This window comes from Dipodomys merriami, unplaced genomic scaffold (genome assembly GCF_024711535.1).
Source record: "Dipodomys merriami isolate MVZ:Mamm:240054 unplaced genomic scaffold, mDipMer1.0.p SCAF_33, whole genome shotgun sequence".
Lineage (NCBI taxonomy): Eukaryota > Metazoa > Chordata > Mammalia > Rodentia > Heteromyidae > Dipodomys > Dipodomys merriami.
In genome coordinates this window covers 4,681,976-4,702,972 of record NW_027204826.1, presented here as the reverse complement: position 1 = coordinate 4,702,972, position 20,997 = coordinate 4,681,976, and the positions used below count along the sequence as shown (strand labels likewise).

General features: G+C 38.8%; 1 protein-coding gene across 9 annotated transcripts in view; it reads right to left on the bottom strand.

Moving 5' to 3' along the window:
• Positions 1–20,997, bottom strand: part of Myo9a (myosin IXA) — a 143,968-nt gene that overhangs the window by 102,731 nt on the left and 20,240 nt on the right. For 7 of the 9 annotated variants that reach the window (XM_070042965.1, XM_070042966.1, XM_070042971.1 and 4 more), the window contains exons 2-7: positions 17,345–18,255; positions 13,679–13,773; positions 11,077–11,139; positions 8,478–8,577; positions 6,075–6,131; positions 1,138–1,235 (exon numbers count right to left, since the gene is read on the bottom strand). In XM_070042965.1, coding sequence (XP_069899066.1) covers positions 1,138–1,235; positions 6,075–6,131; positions 8,478–8,577; positions 11,077–11,139; positions 13,679–13,773; positions 17,345–18,184 — 1,253 coding nt within the window. In that variant the 5' untranslated portion in view covers positions 18,185–18,255. Of the gene's footprint in view, positions 1–1,137; positions 1,239–6,074; positions 6,132–8,477; positions 8,578–11,076; positions 11,140–13,678; positions 13,774–17,344; positions 18,256–20,997 lie in introns of all 9 variants that reach the window. The other 2 variants (XM_070042969.1, XM_070042970.1) reach the window with 2 other exon arrangements.

Below are 20,997 nucleotides of genomic sequence, written 5' to 3'. Positions count from 1 at the left end.
TTCAAGATTGTATCTTTAATCTTAGTGTGGTTTACTTTAAATATAATTTACTACTTTTTTTAAATTTTTTATTTTGGGTCCGGTTGTGGGGCCTGTACTCTGGGCCTGGGCACTGTCCTTCAGCTCTTCAGCTCAAAGCTAGCGCTCTACCACTTGAGCCACAGAGCCATTTTCGGCTTTTTTCTTTTAGCTTATGTGGTGCTGAGGAATTGGACCCAGGGCCTCAAGCATGCAAGGCAAGTGCTCTACCCCTGAGCCATCTTCCCAGCCCTAATTTACTACTTTTATCATGAACTTTTTACATTTGAATTTTGCTTTTACTTTCATAAATACTTTATTTTTGCCAGTACTGACGTTTGAACTAGAGGCCTTGAGCTTCTTACCTCTTGAGCCACACCCCTAGCTCAGCCTGGTTAACTGAAGAGGAAGACTGTTAGACTTTTCTGCCTAGGCTGGCTTTGAACCCAGATCCTCAGATTTCAGCCTCCTTAGTGGTTAGCGTGACAGGTATGAGCCACCAGAGCCCAGCTACAGTAAAGAATTTTTTTTAACACAACAGTACACACATATGTTAAATATTCAAAGGGAATATATGCCTAGGCCTTGATATAATTTAAGAGATCAGTGATACAAAAAAATGAAGACCTATAAAATTAGTGGTGTAAAGTCACAGTGTTTAAAGGAATGTCCATGGTTAGGCTTCGGGGACATCATGAATTCCAAGTCATAGATGTAAATATTTGTGGATATACAAAAAGATTTCCAGGTTTCATCAGACTTTCAAGAACTGATGACCAAAAAACTCAAGCCAGAGGCAGGTGGCTCCCAGGGCTCCCACCTGTAATACTAGCTATTCAGGCTGAAATCTGAGGATCATGTTCCCCAGCCAGGGCAGAAAACTCCTCATGAGACTCTTATCTACAATTAACCCCTCCAAAACCGGAAGTGGCATTATGGCTCCAAGTGGTAGAACGCTAGCCTTGTGCAAAAGAGCTCAGGGATAGTGTGCCCTGACCCTGAGTTCAAGCCCCACTACCAACTACAACAAAAAAGAAACCTCAAAACAACACTTAAGATTGCTGAGGGTTGAAACAGATAAGGAATCCTACTAGAGATAAAATAATATAATAAACTCACTGTCTTCTCGTCTTGGGAAGAAATCCTACCATTTCCATGGCCAACTGTAAGCGTTCAAAGTCATGCCGCAAATCTTCCCCCTCCACTGTAAAGCAATCCTGCTTAAGATAAAAAGTGAGAAAATCAAGATTGCCTGTTAGAAAGTAATGTGAGATAGAAGGGCTGACATTAATCAAGACACAAAACGTGACCTCTAGAATTGAAACCCCTTTGTACTTAAGAAAAATAAATATTAAAAATGTTTAAATATGGGCTATTCATATTTTTAAGATAAGTAGATGAAAGTATAAATGCCAAATAAATGTGGTAGTAGTATATTTAGACAGAATCAGACTCAAGAGACATCATATTACAGGTATGTGAACCAAGTATACCTACCAAAATACCTTTTGTTTTCTCTAACACAAGAATCACCAACACCAGGATCTCATAAGTAACTTAAGAATCTAGCAGTACTAATAAAACATGCAGATACCAAGTTTCATTTTAAGTATTTTAGGATAATTTTGGAGATTTGAAGCATTAACAATATAATTCCACAAGCAAATGTTTTTTATTCATCAAATAGTGAACAAGTAACTAACCAAATGCAAAGCACTTCAGTAAATTGTGGGGACATTAAAAAAAAATTCTAAAAGGCAGAAATACTGGTAAAAAGTAGATCCTAGTTTTATTTAAGTAAAGCAACTTACATTATTAGCTGTTTCCATATAGAAATACTTCCTAATCAAATAGTAACATGGAAATCAAGACAAGAAGTCCTCAAATACACAAGTCATTGAGTTAGTAAAAACACAGACAACCATATTTAAAACAGTACTGTCAAGCTGGGCACTGGTGGCTCATGCCTGTAACTCTAGCTACTCTGAAGGCTGAGATGTGACAACCACAGTTCAAAGCGAGCCTAAGTAGGAAAGTACATGAGACTCTTATCTCCAATTGACCACCAGAAAACTGGAAGTGGCACTGTGGCTCAAGGTGGTAGAGCTCTAGCTTTGAGTAAAAAGGGCTCGCACCCAGGCCCCAAGTTCAAGCCCCATGGTCAACAAAGAAATAAAAAATAAAACAGAACTTTCTTAGTGTAACCCCCGGATTTCATTTCTTCAAACAGACAAAGAGTAACATTATGACAATAAATCTTTAAATCCATTTACCATATATTCTCACACTCCATACTTTATACTTACTATCAAAAACCACATACTTTTGTTAACTTTTTGACTGCCTAATTTCTAGGAAATAGGTCAATTATTTAGTAAACACAAGACTACTACCTGTCTTATTCATTGTAGAGCATAAGCACCAACTCAGTACCAAGACTATGTGAAGAATTACTGAAGAAAATACATATTCATCAAGTTCCTGAATAACACATAAATATTAGAACTGTATAAAAATCCTTCATGAGGGCTGGGAAGATGACTCAGTGGTAGAGTGCTAGCCTAGCATGCATGAAGCCCTGGGTTCAATTCCTCAGTGTCACATAAGCAGAAAAAGCCAGAAGTGGCACTGTGGCTCAAGTGGTAGAGTGCCAGTCTTGAGCAGAAGAAGATCAGGGACAGTGAACTTTACAACTTGGGGGGCAGGGGGTGGGTGGGTAGGGAAGTAGGGGGAGAAATAGGAGAAAATGAGGGAAAAGAAATGTACTCAAAAAGAAATGTACTCATGACCTGACTGATATAACTGTAGCCCCTCTGTACCCCACCTCTACAATAAAATTTTTTTTTAAAATCCTTCTTGAGAAATAAAGTAGTTACTTACTTTCCAAAAAAGTATTTATCACCAGAAGCCAGCAGCTAACACCTGTAATTCTAGCTACTCAGAAAACTGAAATGTGAGGATCACAAGACAACAATTAAGCACCAAAAAAGCCAGAAGTGGACCTGTGGCGTAAGTAGCAGAACACTAGCCTTGGGCAAAAAAGCTCAGGGACAGTGTCCAAGCTGCTGAGTTCAAGCACCAGGGTGGGCACAAAACAAACAAAAAAAAAAACTACTTATCAAATATTTACCATGTACCAAAAAAAACCTGTTTTAAGCACTCTGAGTCAACAAGTACAGCTAAACATAAAAGTTTAAAATTACACCTTGTTTTAGAATGTCATTAACAATATTTTTATTTGCTTAATGAAGAGGTATACATGTACAGTCTAAAATTTTTAATTTACTACAAAAAAATTTCCCCTGAGAACACATGCATCTAATATTCTGATCATAAATGTTGTGGAAACAATCTTAAGACTTGCTACAGATATGTCAATGCAGTAGGAAAAATACATATGTATTTTTTATGTATATGTGACAAGGACACAATGAAATTCCTTTCTAGAAAATTGTAAGCGTTAAGAAGAGAGTTGGGTAAGGGGAGATGAGAGAGTAATGGAAGGAGTAAATAAGATCCAAGTATACTCTTATGTATATATAGAAATATCACAACGAAACCTCTCACTTTGGACAATTAACCTAAGATTTTAAAAAAATTTATGTGTCAGTCTTGGGGTTTGAATTCTGGTCCTGGGTGCTGTCCCTGAGCTTTTTTACCCAAGGCCAGCACTCTATCACCTGAGCTATAGCTCTACTTCTGGTTCTTTTGGTACTTAATTAGAAATAAGAGTTTTCACAGACTTTCCTGTCTAGGCTGACTTCAGAGATCCTCAGAGCTCAGCCTCCTGAGTAACTATAGGCATGAACAACCAGCACCTGGCTTTCAGGGCCCAAATTCTATTTTTTTTTTTTCCTGTCTGATACTAAGACTCGAACTTGGTATCTGACACTTTTGTTCACTGGCTGGCACTCTATTACCTGAGCCACACCTACAAACCTGCTCAGAGTCCAAATTCTTAAGTATTAAATTAAACAAAAGCAAATCAACTCAGTTACACTGCAAGCTCTGAAAAAGGAACCAGCTCATATTTGCAGTATGAGTTGCCTGCTTCCCAAGAGGCATGACCTACTTGGTGTAGTAATAAAAGACAGAAAGAAGCCAGGTGCCGGTGGCTCATGCCTGTAATCCTAGCTACTAAGGAGGCTGAATCTGAGGACCGCAGTTCAAAGCCAGCCCAGGCAGGAAAAAGTCCTGAGACTCTTACCTCCACTAAAGTGGCACTGTGGCTCAAGGAACTGTGGCCTTGAGCAGAGGAACTCAAGGACAGTGCCCAGGCCTAGAGTTTAAGCCCCATAACCAACAAAAAAAAAGGAAAGATTTGCAAAATTTAAATGTTTTCTATTAAAACTCATCAAAAATCTAAATCCAACTTTCTCGGTTTATTGTGAAATGGTATTACAACTGAACAAAATAATTCTGCAGTTAGTGGGGTTTATAATCACATGCAGCAAGATTAAAGTTATGAGTATTTAAAGCAAGGACTAACACGTTATGCTTCCAGGAAGAATATTTAATAAATTGTTAGTTAATATAGGTAAGTAAGTATATTTCTAAATATGTTTCCAGCCTTTTAATCTGACTTAGCTGTAAATGGAAGAAAAAGATCCTTGTGCTCTTTTCATGGTTACACTTATATAAAATACTGAAGTAGCTAGGCACTGGTAGCTCACGCCTGTAAACCCAGCATCTCAGGAGGCTGAGCTCTGAAGATCACTGTTTAAAGCCAGCTAGGCAGTAAAGTCTGTGAGACTGTTATCTCCAGTTACCACAAGAAAACCAGAAGTGGCTCTATGGCTCAAAGTAGCAGAGCACTATTCTTGAGCAGAAGAGCTGAGACAACACCCAGGCTCTGAGCTCAAGCCCTATAACCGACAAAAAATAAAATAAAGCTAAATTTATATTACATATACCCTTTAATCACTCCATTTGAAATGTAAAATAATCTTGTTTATAGGATTTTTCAGTAATTTTGGGACATTTTATTAAAGCTATTACTTCTCTTGCTATTAAAAAACAATTTAAAAATATGCATGCACTTACTATGTAAACAGACTATTAAAACATGAAATTGGGAAGATGTAGTGGGGTTGTTTTTGGTTTGTCATGGGGTTTGAACTTTAGGTCTGAGTACTTCCCTGAGCTCTTTCACTCTACCACTTTGAGGCCACAGCACCACTTCCAGTTTTCCTATGAGACACGAGTCTCATAGGAACTTTTCAGCCCAGGCTGGCTTTGAACTATGATCCTCAGACTTTAGCCTCCTGAGTAGCTAGGATTACAGGCAGAAGCCACCAGCGCTCAGCTGACATCGTTCTTTAATAATAATTAATATGTATAATATCTGGGTGATAAAATTACTAAAATATAATTTAAAAAATAAATCTCAGGAGGGGGATGTAGCTCACTGGTGGAGTGCTTGCCTACCACATTCAAATCCCTGGGTTCAATACCTAGCACTGCAAAAATAAATTCATCAGGCCAGGCTCTGGTGGCTCATGCCTATAATCCTAGCTATTCAGGAGGCTGAGATCTGAGGATCTCAGTTCAAAGCCAGCCCAGGCAGGAAAGTCCGTGAGACTCTTATCTCCAATAAACTACTAGAAAACCCGAAGTGGCGCTGTAGCTCAAGCAGTAGAGTGCTCACCTTGAGCTGAAGGGTGCAGGGACAGCACCCAAGTGCAGAGTTCAAGCCCCACCACCCACAAAAAAAAAAAAAAAAAATTAAAATCATCTGAAGGGAAAAAACTTTAGTGCCTACTGATCCATATCAATGCTGAATTATCAGGAATGGAATCAAATTACAATTTGTGAAAATAAATGCTAAGGTAGACTAAACAGGAGCCATTTAGAAAAGCCATTCAGAACAGTAATCTAGATTTTAATCAACAAACTATCTACATAGAAATCAATCATCTGAAGAAATGAAACTCTTATATATCTCCTATCCTGGTATGTGCAGTGATCTTCATTCTGACTAAATTACAGATAGATGCAAATGAGCAATGTGAAGGCCCTTGTAGAGTAACACAGAATATTTAGGTACTGGTACTGACCGGCTCAGAGTCATAGCAATAATCATCCCAGCTCTGTCTGAGGGGTTTCTTTGTTATCTGAAAGTAAGGCAGATTAGTGAGGGAGAAGTTACTAGGCAGGTAACTGTGACTGTATTTCTCTATTAGATGCAGTGTGCAGGCAGCACTGCAGTTATCCAAAAAGGAGTTATTTTGCATAGCAGCAAAAAACAATAAGAACTTAGTAACCATTCAGATTCTGGGAGATTGTAGTTTTCAGTTCAACAAAAACATGTCATTGTCCAGTGAATCTGATATTTATATTAACTATTTAGTTCTATATACTACTAACACTGGCATTATGACAAGAGTATGTCATGGCCACTGATGACAAGCAGATCCAAGAAGACAAGCCAACTCTGGATTTTACCTCTTACTAACAATTTTCATCTCATTAACAGGTGAATAATGTTTTGTTAAAAAGAAAATATTGAAGCCAGGTGGCAGTGGCTCACACCTGTAATCCTAGCTACTCAGGAGGCTGAGATCTGAGGATCGAAGTTCAAAGCCAGCCTGGGCAGGAAAGTCCCAGAAACTCTTATCTCCAATAAACCACCAGAAAACCGGAAGTGGTGCTGTGGCTTAAGTGGTAGAGCACTAGCCTTGAGCTTAAGAGCTGAGGGACAGCATTCAGGCCTAGAGTTTAAGCCCCATGATCTACAAAAAAAAAAAAAAAAGAAAAGAAAAGAAAATACTGAATCACCCAGAACTGAATTAGTCATTTTTTTTTTTAAATCTACTTAGTTCTATCCAGGAAAAGTGACTAATATTAAGTCAGAAAGTAATGTATTAAGTAACTTTTAAGTTCTTGATATATTAATAAAAGATAAAACAGTTTAAATTAATATCAACTTTAAAAATTAAGATATCAGGGGCTGGGAAGGTGGCTCAGTGGTAGAGCACTTGCCTTGCATGCATGAGGCCCTGGGTTCGATTCCTCAGCACCACATAAGCAAAAAGAAAAAAGCCGGAAATGGCGCTGTGGCTCAAGTAGTAGAGCGCTAGCCTTGAGCTGAAGAGCTGAGGGACAGCGCCCAGGCCCAGAGTTCAGGCCCCACGACAGGACCCAAAAAAAAAAAAAAAAAATTTAAGATATCAGATATCCAGGGAAAAGGTGCAAGGTGTTAGTTTCATCATCCTAAATAAGTACTAATTACTGGACATATCCTCAAAATGTCAATTAATTACAAAATCTTCATAATAAGCCGGAAGTGGTGCTGTGGCTCAGTGGTAGAGCACTAGCCTTGAGCTGAAGAGCTGAGGGACAGTACCCAGAGTTCAGGCCCCACAACTGTCAAAATAAAAAAAATAAAAAAACCCAACAAAATCTTCATAAGGACTTTTGCCATAGCTTTAAACGATCTTTTTTCCATAGACACAAAAAAATAAGGCAATCTATTATTTTAATGATTCATTAATTTTAAAATTTTGTTAATCTGAAGAATAAAATTAGAGAATTCAAGATTATGAAAACTTGAGAATCACTGTTTTGGAGACTTAGGACTGAGTTTTGAGTTTCAAGGAAAGAATCATATTCTCTAATCATTTGCCATTAAGGAATTTCATATTGAAGGTTTAGGGGAAGGTTTATTAAATTATGCACAGACTATAAGTATCATAGTATCATGCAAAGACATGCATTACACTACAAAACATGCAAATCAGGTTTCCAGCCATCTCTTACAAAGGACAAACTTTAGTATTAGCAACATTTAACAGGAAAATCACTCTGGAATAAACATACCACTTTCTGATATGGAAGTACCAGTAAATGGGTTATTACTTTCTTAAAGAATTTCACAGGAAGTAAAGCTGCAGCTCAAAGGGACAGAGTGATAGGGTTGAGCCAAAAAACACAGAGGCAGTGCCCAGGCCCTGAGTTCAGCCCTATGACCCACCAAAGAAAAATTAAAAAAGAATTTCACAAAATACAAGAATATACGGCCAGGCACCAGTGGCTCACACCTGTCATCCTAACTACTCAGGAGGCTGAGATCTGAGGATCGCAGTTCAAAGCCAGCCCAGGCAGGAAAATCCGTGAGATTCTTATCTCCAATAAACTACCAGAAAACCGGAAGTGGTGCTGTGGCTTAAGTGGTAGAGCACTAGCCTTGAGCTGAAGAGCTGAGGGACAGCGTTCAGGCCTAGAGTTCAAGCCCCATGACCAACAACAACAACAAAAAAGAATATATGTAGCTATTCTTTTAATACTTAAATGAAGGTGATAATCTATAATTTGAAAAATACATTAAATTATTAGATTTCATGTAGAAAAATACAAGTTGATATCCATTACTATAATTATGCACACACTAGAAAAAAATACCTTTTTCAAGAACCAAAATTTATGCCCTACATTTTGAAATGCTTTTCAAGAAATCTCACCTGGTTGAGATAATGATATTCCTCAGGCTGTTTAAGATGGAATGCTAATCTCTCTTCTTCACTTGCTCCTGCCAGGAGGTAATAGAATACATGATAGTTCCTATTGGGGAAAAAAACAGTATAGCTTTATAGTGAGCATGACTTATGGTAGGGCATTTAATGAGCCAAAAAAAAAAAGCACTACCTTTGCTTATATATATATATACACACATATATACATATATATATGTGATAATAATAGTTGTTACTGTATTATTTAGGTAACAATGATCAGAAAAAACTATATATGCTCAGCATATTTTCCCCAAAACATATTTTTTTATTGTAAAAATATTGTACAAAGGGGTTACAGTCACATGAGCAAGGTAATGAGTACATTTCTTATCCAGCATTGTTGTCTCCTCCTTTGTTTTTCCCCTACCATCCCTTCCCTCCCACTTCCTCAGCTACACCCTCCACTCCCTTCCCCCAAATATTTTTGATATGAGATTGGTTGAATCTATACAAATACAGAGATACAAAACAGGGGCACAGCTGAAGCAGTATTTGAAAGACTTTGTAACTGCAAACAAATATTTCAAAAGAAAGCTCTATCTATAACCTAAGCATCTACCATAAGAAACTAGAAAGGGAGTCAGGTGCCAGTGGACCACACCTGTAATACCAGCTATTCAGAAAGTTGAGATCTAAGGATCACCTTTCAAAGCCAACTTGGTCAGGAAAGTCCAAACTGAGACTCTTATCTCCAATGAACCAACAGAAAACCAGAACTAGCACTGTAGCTCTAAGTGGTGAACACTAGCCTGGAGTAAAAGAGGTCAGGACAGCACCAGGCACTGAGTGCAAGCCCCATGACCAACAGAAAGAAACCTAAAGCAAGCAGAAGGAAGGAAATAATAAGTATTAGGGAAAATAAATAGGGAATAGGAGAAGTAATGAAAACCACAATTAATTATTTGAAAAGAGGTAGGTCAGGCTGGCAGCATGGTTCAAACTGTAACCCTCAGTACCACCAAGAAAAAGGAGGAGGTGCGTAAATATCAGGCATGGATTACCTGACAGTAATCCCAGGTACAGATTAGGAGACAGAGATCAGGAAAATAGTGACTCAATGGAAGCCCAATCTACTTAATTTCAGCCAACAAGATAGAAGTGGTAATTAGAGCTACATAGGAAGCATAGGTAGAACACGGGGGACAGGGACAGACAGACAGACAGACACACAGACAGACAGACACACACACACACACACACTCGCGCACACAACACATGATAAAGAGAGGGAGGAGGAAGGAGGAAGGATGAAGATGAAAGGGAGAAGATATTGTTAGCCAGTAATTACTAAGATTTTTATTATATGAAAATCATGAATATCATCTTATAAATGTTAATTTCATGTTATCTTCTAAAGAACTCTAGGGTACTTTTCTATCTATAAGATTGAAGGGGGGCTGGGAAGGTGGCTCAGTTGTAGAGTGCTTGCCTTGCATGCCTGAGGCCCTAGATTCAATTCCTCAGCACTACATAAGCAAAAAGAAAAAAGCCAGAAGTGGCGCTGTGGCTCAAGTGGTAGAGTGCTAGTCTTGAGCTGAAGAGCTGAGGGACAGCACCCAGGCCCAGAGTTCAGGCCTCACGACCGGACCATTTCCCTCCCCCCCCCCCCGCAAAAAAAAAAAAAAAGATTGAAGGAAATACCTAAGAAACAGATAGATGAGTGAGACCCCAAGAAATATTCAAGATTTACATGTAGGTCTGCTTGACTTCAACTTTGGCTCTACTTTGTATTTCACTGATGAAGCAAGCAAATAACTTACCCCTTGATATCAGGTTTCTTCATCTGAAGACTATCACATTTATTATCTCTCAAACACTGAATACCGCAAATACTATAAAGGCCCAAGAAAACATTGTTCACAAATAATAAGATAGCGCTTGAGAAATGGTGGGGGTTTTTGTTGTTGTTGTTGTTGTCAGTTGTAGGGATTGAACTCAGGGCCTGAGTACTATCCTTGAGCCTCTTTGTGATTAAGGGTAGCACTCTACCACTTGAGCCACAGTGCCACTTCAGTTTTTGAGTGGTTAATTGGAGATAAGAGTCTCATAGGGACTTTTCTGCCCAGGCTGGCTTCAAACCACATCCTAAGATCTCAGCTGCCTGAGTAGATAGGATTACAGGTGTGAACCAACAGGTGCCTGGCTAGAAATGGTGTTCTTTTTCTTTTTTTTTTCCTGGTCCTGGGCCTGAACTCTGGGCCTAGGGGCTGTCCCTCAGCTCTTCAGCTCAAAGCTAGTGCTCTACCACTTAAGCCACAGCACCACTTCCGGCTTTTTCAGCTTATGTGGTGCTGAGGAATTGGACCCAGGGCCTCATGCATGCAAGGCAAGTGCTCTACCACTGAGTCACCTTCCCAGCCCCAGAAATGGTATTCTTGATCTCATAGTTTGCTTAGAACTTAGAAAAGCCAGTTTTACTACCCAATAAAAAACAACCCCTTAACAGCTCTGAAAAACTGCGGGATGAAAAAGTGAATTAAGGGTCACAGTCAATCTGTAAGAAACTCAAGTTAACTTTATTTTTTAGACAAATAAAAATAAGTACCGTTCATTATGCTCTTGATAAACAAGTCTGGACTTCTCCAGCAGATATTTTTCAACATAGGCACTGGAAGAAAAATAAAATTAGTTGATATAAACAATAAAGTTTAATATAGAACAGTCTTATTTATTTAGATGGCACAGAAATATAAAGAACACTCTCCCACTAGACACTGATGGCTCACAAATGTTATGCCAGCTATTCTGGAGACAGAGGAGCCTCCTTTTAGGGGAAAAAAAAAATCTTTCTACTTCTGAAGTTACTACCCTAGAAAGTTTGTTACAATAATAGAAAGTTGACTGACAGTATTGAAAGTCAATCAAGCAAGGCAGAAAATAAAAATAAAGAAATGCTTCTTATAGCTACTATATACTTAGAAAAAGAAAAACAAGCTGGGGGAGGGGGATACTGGTGGATCACACCTATAATCCTAGCTACTCAAGAGATTGAGATATGAGGATCTTGAGTCAAAGCCAGCTAGGGCAAGAAAATCTGTGAGACTCTTATCTCCAATTAACCACCAGAAAACCAAAAGTGACACTGTGGCTTAAAGTGGTAGAGCACAAGCATTCAGCAAGAGCTCACAGACAGCGCCTACATCTTGAGTTCAAGCCCCACTACCAACCAAAAAAAAAATTATTTTTAAAAGAGAGAAAGATAATAGTAAAAATAATAAAACAGAAAGTTAACTATATATGAGATTACTAAAAACATTACTGTTCAGCTGGGTATAGTGGCTTATGCCTGAAATCCCAACTACAGAGATTGTGTGGATCATATTTCAAGCCTACCACACACAAAGTACTATTAAGAACCTATCTCAGGAGTGGGAATGTGGCTTAGTGGTACAGTGCTTGCCTAGCATGCATGAAGCCCTGGGTTGGATTTCTCAGTACCACAGAATCAGAAAAAGCCCGGAAGTGGTGCTGTGGCTCAAGTGGTAGAATGCTAACCTTGAACAAAAGAAGCTCTGAGACAGTGCCCAGGACCTGAGTTCAAGCCCCAGAACTGACACACACACACACACACACACACACACACACACACACACACACACACACACACACACACACACACACACACACACACACACGACCCTATCTCAATGGGGCACTCCAGTGCCCCCAGCATCAAAGGAACCATAGGCAGAAGGATTGAGGTTCAGCTTGGCCCTGAACAAAAACACAAGACCTTATCTGAAAAATAACTAAAGCAAAAAGGCTGGAGCCTTGGCTCCAGTGGCAGAGCTGCCTAGCAAGTATATGGCCCTACATTCAAACCACAATACAACCAAAAAGAGAGAGAGAAAAAAAGATCAACAGCATGCATATATACAAATAATATACAATCAGAAGACATAATGCAAAAAAAATTACTTATTAAAAAATAGTAAAGAGCCGGGCGCTGGTGGCTCATGCCTGTAATCCTAGCTATGCAGGAGGCTGCGATCTGAGTATCACAGTTCAAAGCCAGCCCGGGAGGGAAAAGTTCGTGAGACTCTTATCTCCAATGAACCACCAGAAAACCAGAAGTGGCACTGTGGCTCAAGTGACAGAGTGCTCGCCTTGAGCTGAAGGGTTGAGGGACAGTGCCCAGGCCCAGAGTTCAAGCCCCACAACCGACCAAAACCTAAAAAAATAGTAAAATACTTAAACTCAACCAGAAATAAGGAACAACCATGGGTGCAATTATCTCTAAAACAACAGTAATTTTAACATTAGTGAAAAGCAATCAAGCCATAGGGAGATAGAAAAGAACCTTAAGTATACAGTGTTAGGTTAAAGAATCCTGTATGGAAAGATTCCATATTGAATGATTCCAATCATATACTAGAAAAGGCAAAACTATAGAAACAATAAAAAGATTGGGTGCTATCAAGGCAGGAATTGTTGAATAAGCAGAGCAGCAAGGCTTTTTAGGACCAGGAAACCATTCTGTATGGTGATATACATGGTCCTACACATCTGTCAAAACATACACAATGTACAACACAAAGTGATACTGGTACCAACTACCAACTTCAGAATTAACAACACTATCAATATTGGACCATAAATTCTATAAAAAGTATGCAAGATGGTTATGATAGAAAAAATTGTGGTGGATGAAAAAGTAAGAAATATTTGGGTGACTTCCCATTTATTTTTGCTATGAATCTAAAATTTCTCTTAAAGTCTTTAGTTTTTTTTTAAAGCTATAGATAATGTTGCTGACACAATAAGGAGACTTATAGACTACATAAGAATATTTTAACAAAATGAAAGTTCTTGATTTTAACAACAGTAATATGGAGATGTTATTGCTTTAGGAAATATAGTACTATTAAGAGTGTCAAGTTATATATCCAACCTACTTGAAAACAATTCAAAAAAACAAATGTATGATGTAATATATAGAAATGACAGCAATTGTTAACAACAATAAATCTAAGTTGAGAGCATATGAGAGTTACTTTTCTGAGATTTCAATCTCTCCCTCTACAAAAACAGTGAGAGGAAAAAAATCATAATGAAGACATCAATATTACAGCTCATAACTTACAAAAGGGAAATAACAAAAATAAAAATATGTTCTAAGTCTACTGCTACTTAGTATCAGAACTTACCCAAGCACTGTGCCTGTTTCCTGGTAATTGACTTGAATAAACTTGCCAAAACGACTTGAATTGTTATTATGAGCTGTCTTTGCATTTCCAAAGGCCTGACAAAATAAACATCAATTTTTTTAATGAATTTAAGCAATGCTTAGGTCAGTTCTAAGAGTCAAAATGCTAGAGACAAAAGAAAGGGAATTGCTACTATGTTTAGATTTATATTCATAGTTCAGATAAAATAAATGAAAGCAATTAGTTGCTAAAAGATCAAGATTTTACTTTACTATTCAATAAAATAATAAAATAAAATAATTTAAACTTAATGTTTATTAATGTTCAGATTTCTCTTTCAAATCATACTAGAACCAGCAGAATATTTTCATGAATTTAATTATATTTTCTTTTATTTATTTATTGGGGGGAGGTGATCAGTCAGTTGTGGGACTTGAAAGGCCTGGGAGCTGTCCCCAAGCTCTTCAAGGATAGTGTCCTACCACTTTGAGCCACAGTACCACTTCTAATTTTCTGGTGATTATTTGGAGATAAAGAGTCTCACAGACTTTCCTGCCCAGGCTAGCCTCAAACTGTGATCCTCAGATCTCAGCCACCTGAGTAACTAGGGTTGAAGGTACGAGCCAATGGCATCTAGTTCAGCTATACATTTTTTTTAATCTTTCATTACATCCTCTTTTTTTTTTTTTTTTTTTTTGGGTCTGGTCGTGGGGCCTGAACTCTGGGCCTGGGTGCTGTCCCTCAGCTCTTCAGCTCAAGGCTAGTGCTCTACCACTTGAGCCACAGCGCCACTTCCGGCTTTTTTCTTTTTGCTTATGTGGTGCTGAGGAATCAAACCCAGGGCCTTGAGCATGCAAGGCAAGCACTCTACCACTGAGCCACCTTCCCAGCCTACATCCTCTTTTATTTATAATTTTTTTATTGTAAAGGTGATGTACAGAGAGGTTACAGTTACATAAGTCAGGTACTAAATAAGTACATTTCTTTTTTAATTTTTTTCTATTGTGAAGATGCTTTACATTTTAAATGGATACATTTGCTAGTAAGTTCTAGCTTGCAAGCAAAAAAGCCACTGGCTTAATATTCACAATATATTTGAAGACAAAAAAAAAAAAAAGAAACAATTACTGTGGTTTTTTCCTATTCATGATATCATGAGAATGACATACATCTGTCTTAACTACAGAAACCTAAACAAGCCATTTACTCAACATCTCCTAAATGTGAAGCATGTGTATGCTAAACTGCACTGTGCAGAAGGCACATACATGGACTGACAAATATTCAAAGATAAACTTAACGGATGCCCTAACCCTACATTTCTATTCCAGTCACTACTAGAGTGCTACTGTGAGTGAAAAGCCAAGAGATGGGTATGAGGTCCTGAGTTCAAATCTTGGTATTGGCACAAAAATAAATACACATATACACAGATAAATTTTAAAAAATTGGCCAGGCACCAGTGGCTTGTGTCTGTAATCCTAGCTACCCAGAATATTAAAACATTTAGATAATTATCACTTGTGAAAAGATAAACAGTTCCATATATACCTATTCTATGAGAGTAAACACATCAGTAATTTACTGAAAGCATGTGTCTACCTCAAGACTAGTAGACAATTTATGTGTATAGTCAAAAACTGAAAATAAGTCCACACATCCATTAGAGAATGAGTAAAGAAACTGGTACACAATAAAATAATACACCCTGAGCAATAGTCAATTATTGACAAATGTAACAATTATTGACAATGTCAAAATAAGAAAAACCAAACACAAAAGAGTATACACTATATGATTCAATTTATATAAAACTGTAAAGATAAAAAAAATCTGCAATGACAGAAAGCACTTAAGTGGTTTCTTGTATATGTGTGAAGCTGTAAGGTAGAGATAACAGAAAAATAAGCAGAAACTTTTAGGATTATGACTATGATGCTTATTATTTAGACTGTGGAAGTTGTTTCATGTTGTAGACACATATCAAAATTTATCATAATGTACACCTTAAATATGTTCAGTCAGTTTGTCAGACACCAGCAGCTCACACCTGCAATCCTAACTACTTAGAAGGCTGAGGTGAGGGTCAGAGTTCAAAGCAAGCAAGCATGGGCAGGAAGTCTCTGAGACTCTTCTCTCCAATTAAACACACACACACACACAAAGTCAGAAGCGCACCTTGAGCACAAAAGTTTAAGGACAGCACCCAAACCCTTGAGTTCAAGTCCCAGGAATGGCACCAAAAAAAAAAAAAAAAAAAAAAACCACATCAATAACCTCTCTTACTTTACAATACAAACTAAGAATGTCAGTTCAGGTGCACAGGTTAAGGCCACAGAAATAAAAATATATCAGCAGGAAGCCAGGTGCCGGTGACTCACGTTTATAGCTTCTCAGGAGGCTGAGATTTGAGGATCACAGTTCAAAAGCCAGCTCAGGCAGTAAAGTCTGTGAGATTCTTATCTCCAATAAACCACTCAGAAAACAGGAAGTGGCCCTATGGCTAAAGTGGTAGAGTGCTAGTCTTGAGCTGAAGAGCTCAGGGACAGAACCTGGGCCCAGAGTTCAAGCCCCATGACCAACAAAAATTAATGTATATCAGCAGCAATACTTTCCCCAATCTAGTTCCACAACCCAATTATTGCCAGGACTACTACTGCGTTGCTTACTACCTTCTAAGGGAACAACTGATCCTGTCCAGTCTCTTCCTATATCACTAATGACACAAAGCAATGGTTTTTTGTTGTTTTTTTTGGAGGGGAGGGTTGTCAGTCATGGACTTGAACTCTGGGCCTGAGCACTGTCCTTCAGCTCTTCAGCTCAAGTTAAGTGTTCTACTGCTTTAGCCACAGCACCACTTTCAGTCTTCTGGTAGTTTATTGGAGATAAAGAGTTTCACAGCCTTTCTTGCCCGGGCTGGCCTTGAACTGTGATCCTCAGACCTCAGCCTCCTGAGTAGCTTGGATTACAGGCGTGAGCCACTGGGGCACCCGGTTTATCTAATTTTTGTGTAGTAACTTTAAAAAATAATAAACAGGCCAGGCTCTAGTGGCCAGCTTGTAATCCTAGTTCCTCAGGAGGCTGAGATCTGAGGATCATGGTTCAAAACCAGCCCGGGCAGGAAAGACCCTTATCTCCAATAAACCACTAAAAAACTGGAAGTGGTGCTGTGGCTCAAGTGGTAGAGCACTCACCTTGAGTTGAAGAGCACAGGGACAGTGCCCAGGCCCAGAGTCCAAGCCCCAGGACTGACCACAAAAAAAAAAAAAAAAAATACAAAACATTGCTTTTTCTACTTTGCCAATGTCCAGTTTCCCATGGTAACTAAAAGTGTCTAAACTTCTATAGAATTTTAGTATACTTTTATTTCACCTTTTCACATGAAACAATAACTTAAGATATGTTTAAACTCAGCGCCAGTGGCTCACACTTGTAATCCTAGCTACTCAGGAGGCTGAGATCTGAGGTCACAGTTCAAAGCCAGCCCGGGTAAGACTCCTATCTTCAATAAACCACAAGAAAACTGAAAGTGGTGCTGTGGCTCAAGTGGTAGAGCACTCACCTTGAGCTTAAGAGCACAGGGACAGCACCCAGGCCGAGTTCAAGTCCCACAACAGACAAAAGACAAAAGATATGTTTAAGAATAATAAAACTGTTTCTACTTACCTCAAGTACTGGTCCAGCTCCAAGAATAATCTGCTCTACTCCACTGGCAAATCCTTTCTGACTAAGGGCAGTAAGGTGGTGAATAAGAAAATTTGTGCTTTGAGTCTTCCCAGAACCACTCTCTCCTGAAATTACAATGCACTGATTCTTTTTGCGCTGAAGCATAGCATGATAAGCTACATCTGCCACAGCATATATGTGGGGCTCAAGTTTTCCCAATTGGTGGTTATCATACATTTTGACATATTTGGGGTTATAAATAGGAAGAAATTTGAATGGGTTAATAACTATTAGAATACTGCCAACATAGGTATAAATTTTTTCATGCTTAAAGCGACTTCGTAGGTTTTCTAAGAGAGTTTTCTCATTCAAATCAGGTAAACTACATAAATCATCAAAGTCTTTCTGTTGAGGCTGTGGAAGAAATCCCCTTTCCATCATCCTGCGGCGTTCTTCCGTCACCCGTAACCATGACTGAAGGCTACCATAATGGATTGACCCATCAAGGTTTTTCTCTCTCAGAAGAAAGCGGTAGTCATCTCCACTTAAGCGATTTTCCAGAGCCATTCGAGGCCACAGCATCATTCGCTGAACTGGACAGTCTGTAGGGTTGAGTATCCATTCTTCTCCACCAAATTCCTTCACCTCTGCTAAAACGTAACATTTGCTTTTATCTAGCTGAAGCTTGTTTATGAGAGAGTCGATCACCTCAGCAGCAGTGGAGTTTTTTCTGGCAGGAACTGGACAATAAATTGTCCCTTCTGAAATTGTCCCAGGATAGATTCGTAATGTGTGTTCATTATCCTCAAAGCGTCGTCTTCCTCCATCACTTACATTCATATTGGATCCTGTCCCATCAGCATGGATAGTACAAGTTCAAGATTGTGCAAAACATTTTCTTCGCAAAAGAACTAAAACACAAAAAAGCAAAACATTTACAAATCATACTATGCATTATTTTCTAATGTAGACTAAAGGCACAGAAAACCTATTCAATTCAAGTGCAGGGAAAAACTTGCTCAACTCGAGGGAAATAAATGGGTATCACACACATAAAGCACTTAAAACCCCAAAAGATATAATAAGGAAAGCACCACTGCACATCCTATTATAGATAAAATGTTAAGAATAGCGAGCAAAGAAAGAATACTGAACACTAGAACAAAAAAATGCCACATTACTTACAAAAACAAAACTACTGGAATACTAGCTAGCCCCATAGTCCTGAGAACCATCCACTCATTTACTGTCTATTCTCTCCCCTCTGATTTTTAATGGCACCTTTGCCATGTGGCCAATCCCCTACAGCTATCAGTGTATTCTGAAATCTGTTCCATTTGTCTACCTGTCATCTCTGCAACTATCTTAATTACCACACTTCTATAGCAAATGTTGAAATATGAAGGCCTATTATCTCTCTGTGGTAATATTTTGGTTATTATTAGGGAGTGAAGACTTAGCTCAGTGGAAGAGCACTGGCCTAGCAAGTATAACGTTCTGAGAGGTCCTTAGCATCATTTTAAAAAAAAAAAAAGGAATTTTAACAATAGTATGTCAACAGCCATGGAGGGGAGGGGGGAAGGGATAGTGGAAGAAATCTAAACGAGTGGGAAACAATGAGTAGAAGAAATATACTCATGCCATGGGGCTGGGAAGGTGGCTCAGTGGTAGAGCGCTTGCCTTGCATGCCTGAGGCCCTGGGTTCGATTCCTCAGCACCACATAAGCAAAAAGAAAAAAGCCAGAAGTGGCGCTGTGGCTCAAGTGGTAGAGCGCTAGCCTTGAGCTGAAGAGCTGAGGGACAACGCCCAGGCCCAGAGTTCAGGCCCCACGACCGGACCCCAAGAAAAAATAAAAGAAATATACTCATGCCAGATGCTGGTGGCTCTCGCTTGTAACCCTAGCTAGTCAGGAGGCTCAAATCTAAGGATCTCAGTTCAAAGCCAGACCAGGCAGGAAAAGGAAAGTCCGTGAGACTCTTATCTCCAATTAACCAGCAGAAAACCAGAAGTAGGACTGTGACTCAAGTAGTAGAGGGATAGCCTTGAGCTGAAGAGCTCAAGGACAGCCCCCAGGGCCAAAAATTCAAGCCTGACTAACAAAAAAAAAAAAAGAAAGAAAGAAAGAAAGAAAGGATGGAACTCTACCTTACTTATGTAACTGTAAGCCCTTTGTACAGCACTTTTACAACAAAATAAAATTAAAAAAAAAAAAGAATGGAACTCTGCCTTACTTATGTAACTGTAACCCCTCTGTACAGCACTTTTACAATAATTTTTTTTTTTTTTTTGGGTCCGGTTGTGGGGCCTGAACTCTGGGCCTGGGTGCTGTCCCTCAGCTCTTCAGCTCAAGGCTAGCGCTCTACCACTTGAGCCACAGCGCCACTTCCGGCTTTTTGTTTATGTGGTGCTGAGGAATCGAACCCAGGGCCTCATGCATGCAAGGCAAGCACTCTACCACTGGGCCACCTTCCCAGCCCCAAAATAAACTTTTTTTAAAAAGAATATCTCATTGACTCTTCCTATTCACAAACAATACGTTTTTCAGTATTTCTTAATTAAAGTACACTTTTTCTTTCTTTTTTTTTTTTTTTGGCCAGTACTGGGTCTTGAACTCTAGGCCTTGAACTCCAGGCCTCAAACTCCAGGCCTCATGCCTATAAGGCTTGCTTGGACTGGAGATACATCTCCAACCCAAATTCACATCTAAAGTTTCTCATTTTCATATCCTCCTTACCTTCTGTATACCTATTTAGATTTCTTTTTTTACTATCTTTAAGTAGTTATACAAAGGAGTTAATATTTAATAAGGCAGTTTATATAAATAAAATGCATCTTGATCAATATCACTCCTTTCAACATCCTTCCCAACCCACCACTGCTTCCATCACTTTTCTTAATTTTATAGCATATACATTGAATTTTTTTTTTTGACCAGTCCTGGGGCTTGAACTCTGGGCCTGGGCGCTGTTCCTCAGCTCTTCAGCATAAGGCTAGCACTCTACCATTTGAGCCACAGCACCACTCTGGCTTTTTCTGCTTCTATGGTACTGAGGACTCAAACCCAGGGCTTCATGCATGCTAGGCAAGCACTCTACCACTAAACTACTATTCCCAGCCCTACACTGAATTCTTCACTGCATTCTTCCCCCTTCTCATTATCCACCCCTCTCTCCTTGACTCCACCTACTCCTCAAGTTTCCTGATGTTTTGTTTCCTCATTCATCTCTGATAATCCTAAATATAAAATTTAATATTTTTCACACCAACATTTTAATGTTGGATTCAGACTAAATTACTCTTCAGATTATGACCGTATTTTGCATTTTCTTTAGCATGAGATGGTGTCACATGTTTAATAATTTCACTTTGCTGGTGCACTTCTGATGCAACTTTTTTCACACAAACACCTATTCCACTTGTTTCAAATATTGACATTATCACTTTACCTCTAAAGATAACAATTTTAATATTAAATAATCAGGTTCAGTCAGTTTTCCCAGTTATCTCAGAATATCTCTCATGTAATTATTCTAGTGGCATCAGGAGGCTCTGTGGTAAGTGCAGAGATGCCCTGGGGTAGCAGGTTGTTAGACATAAAGCTATGTTGGTGTTCTTCTGAACCCTTAAGTACATAGCTTCATATAAGCAATCG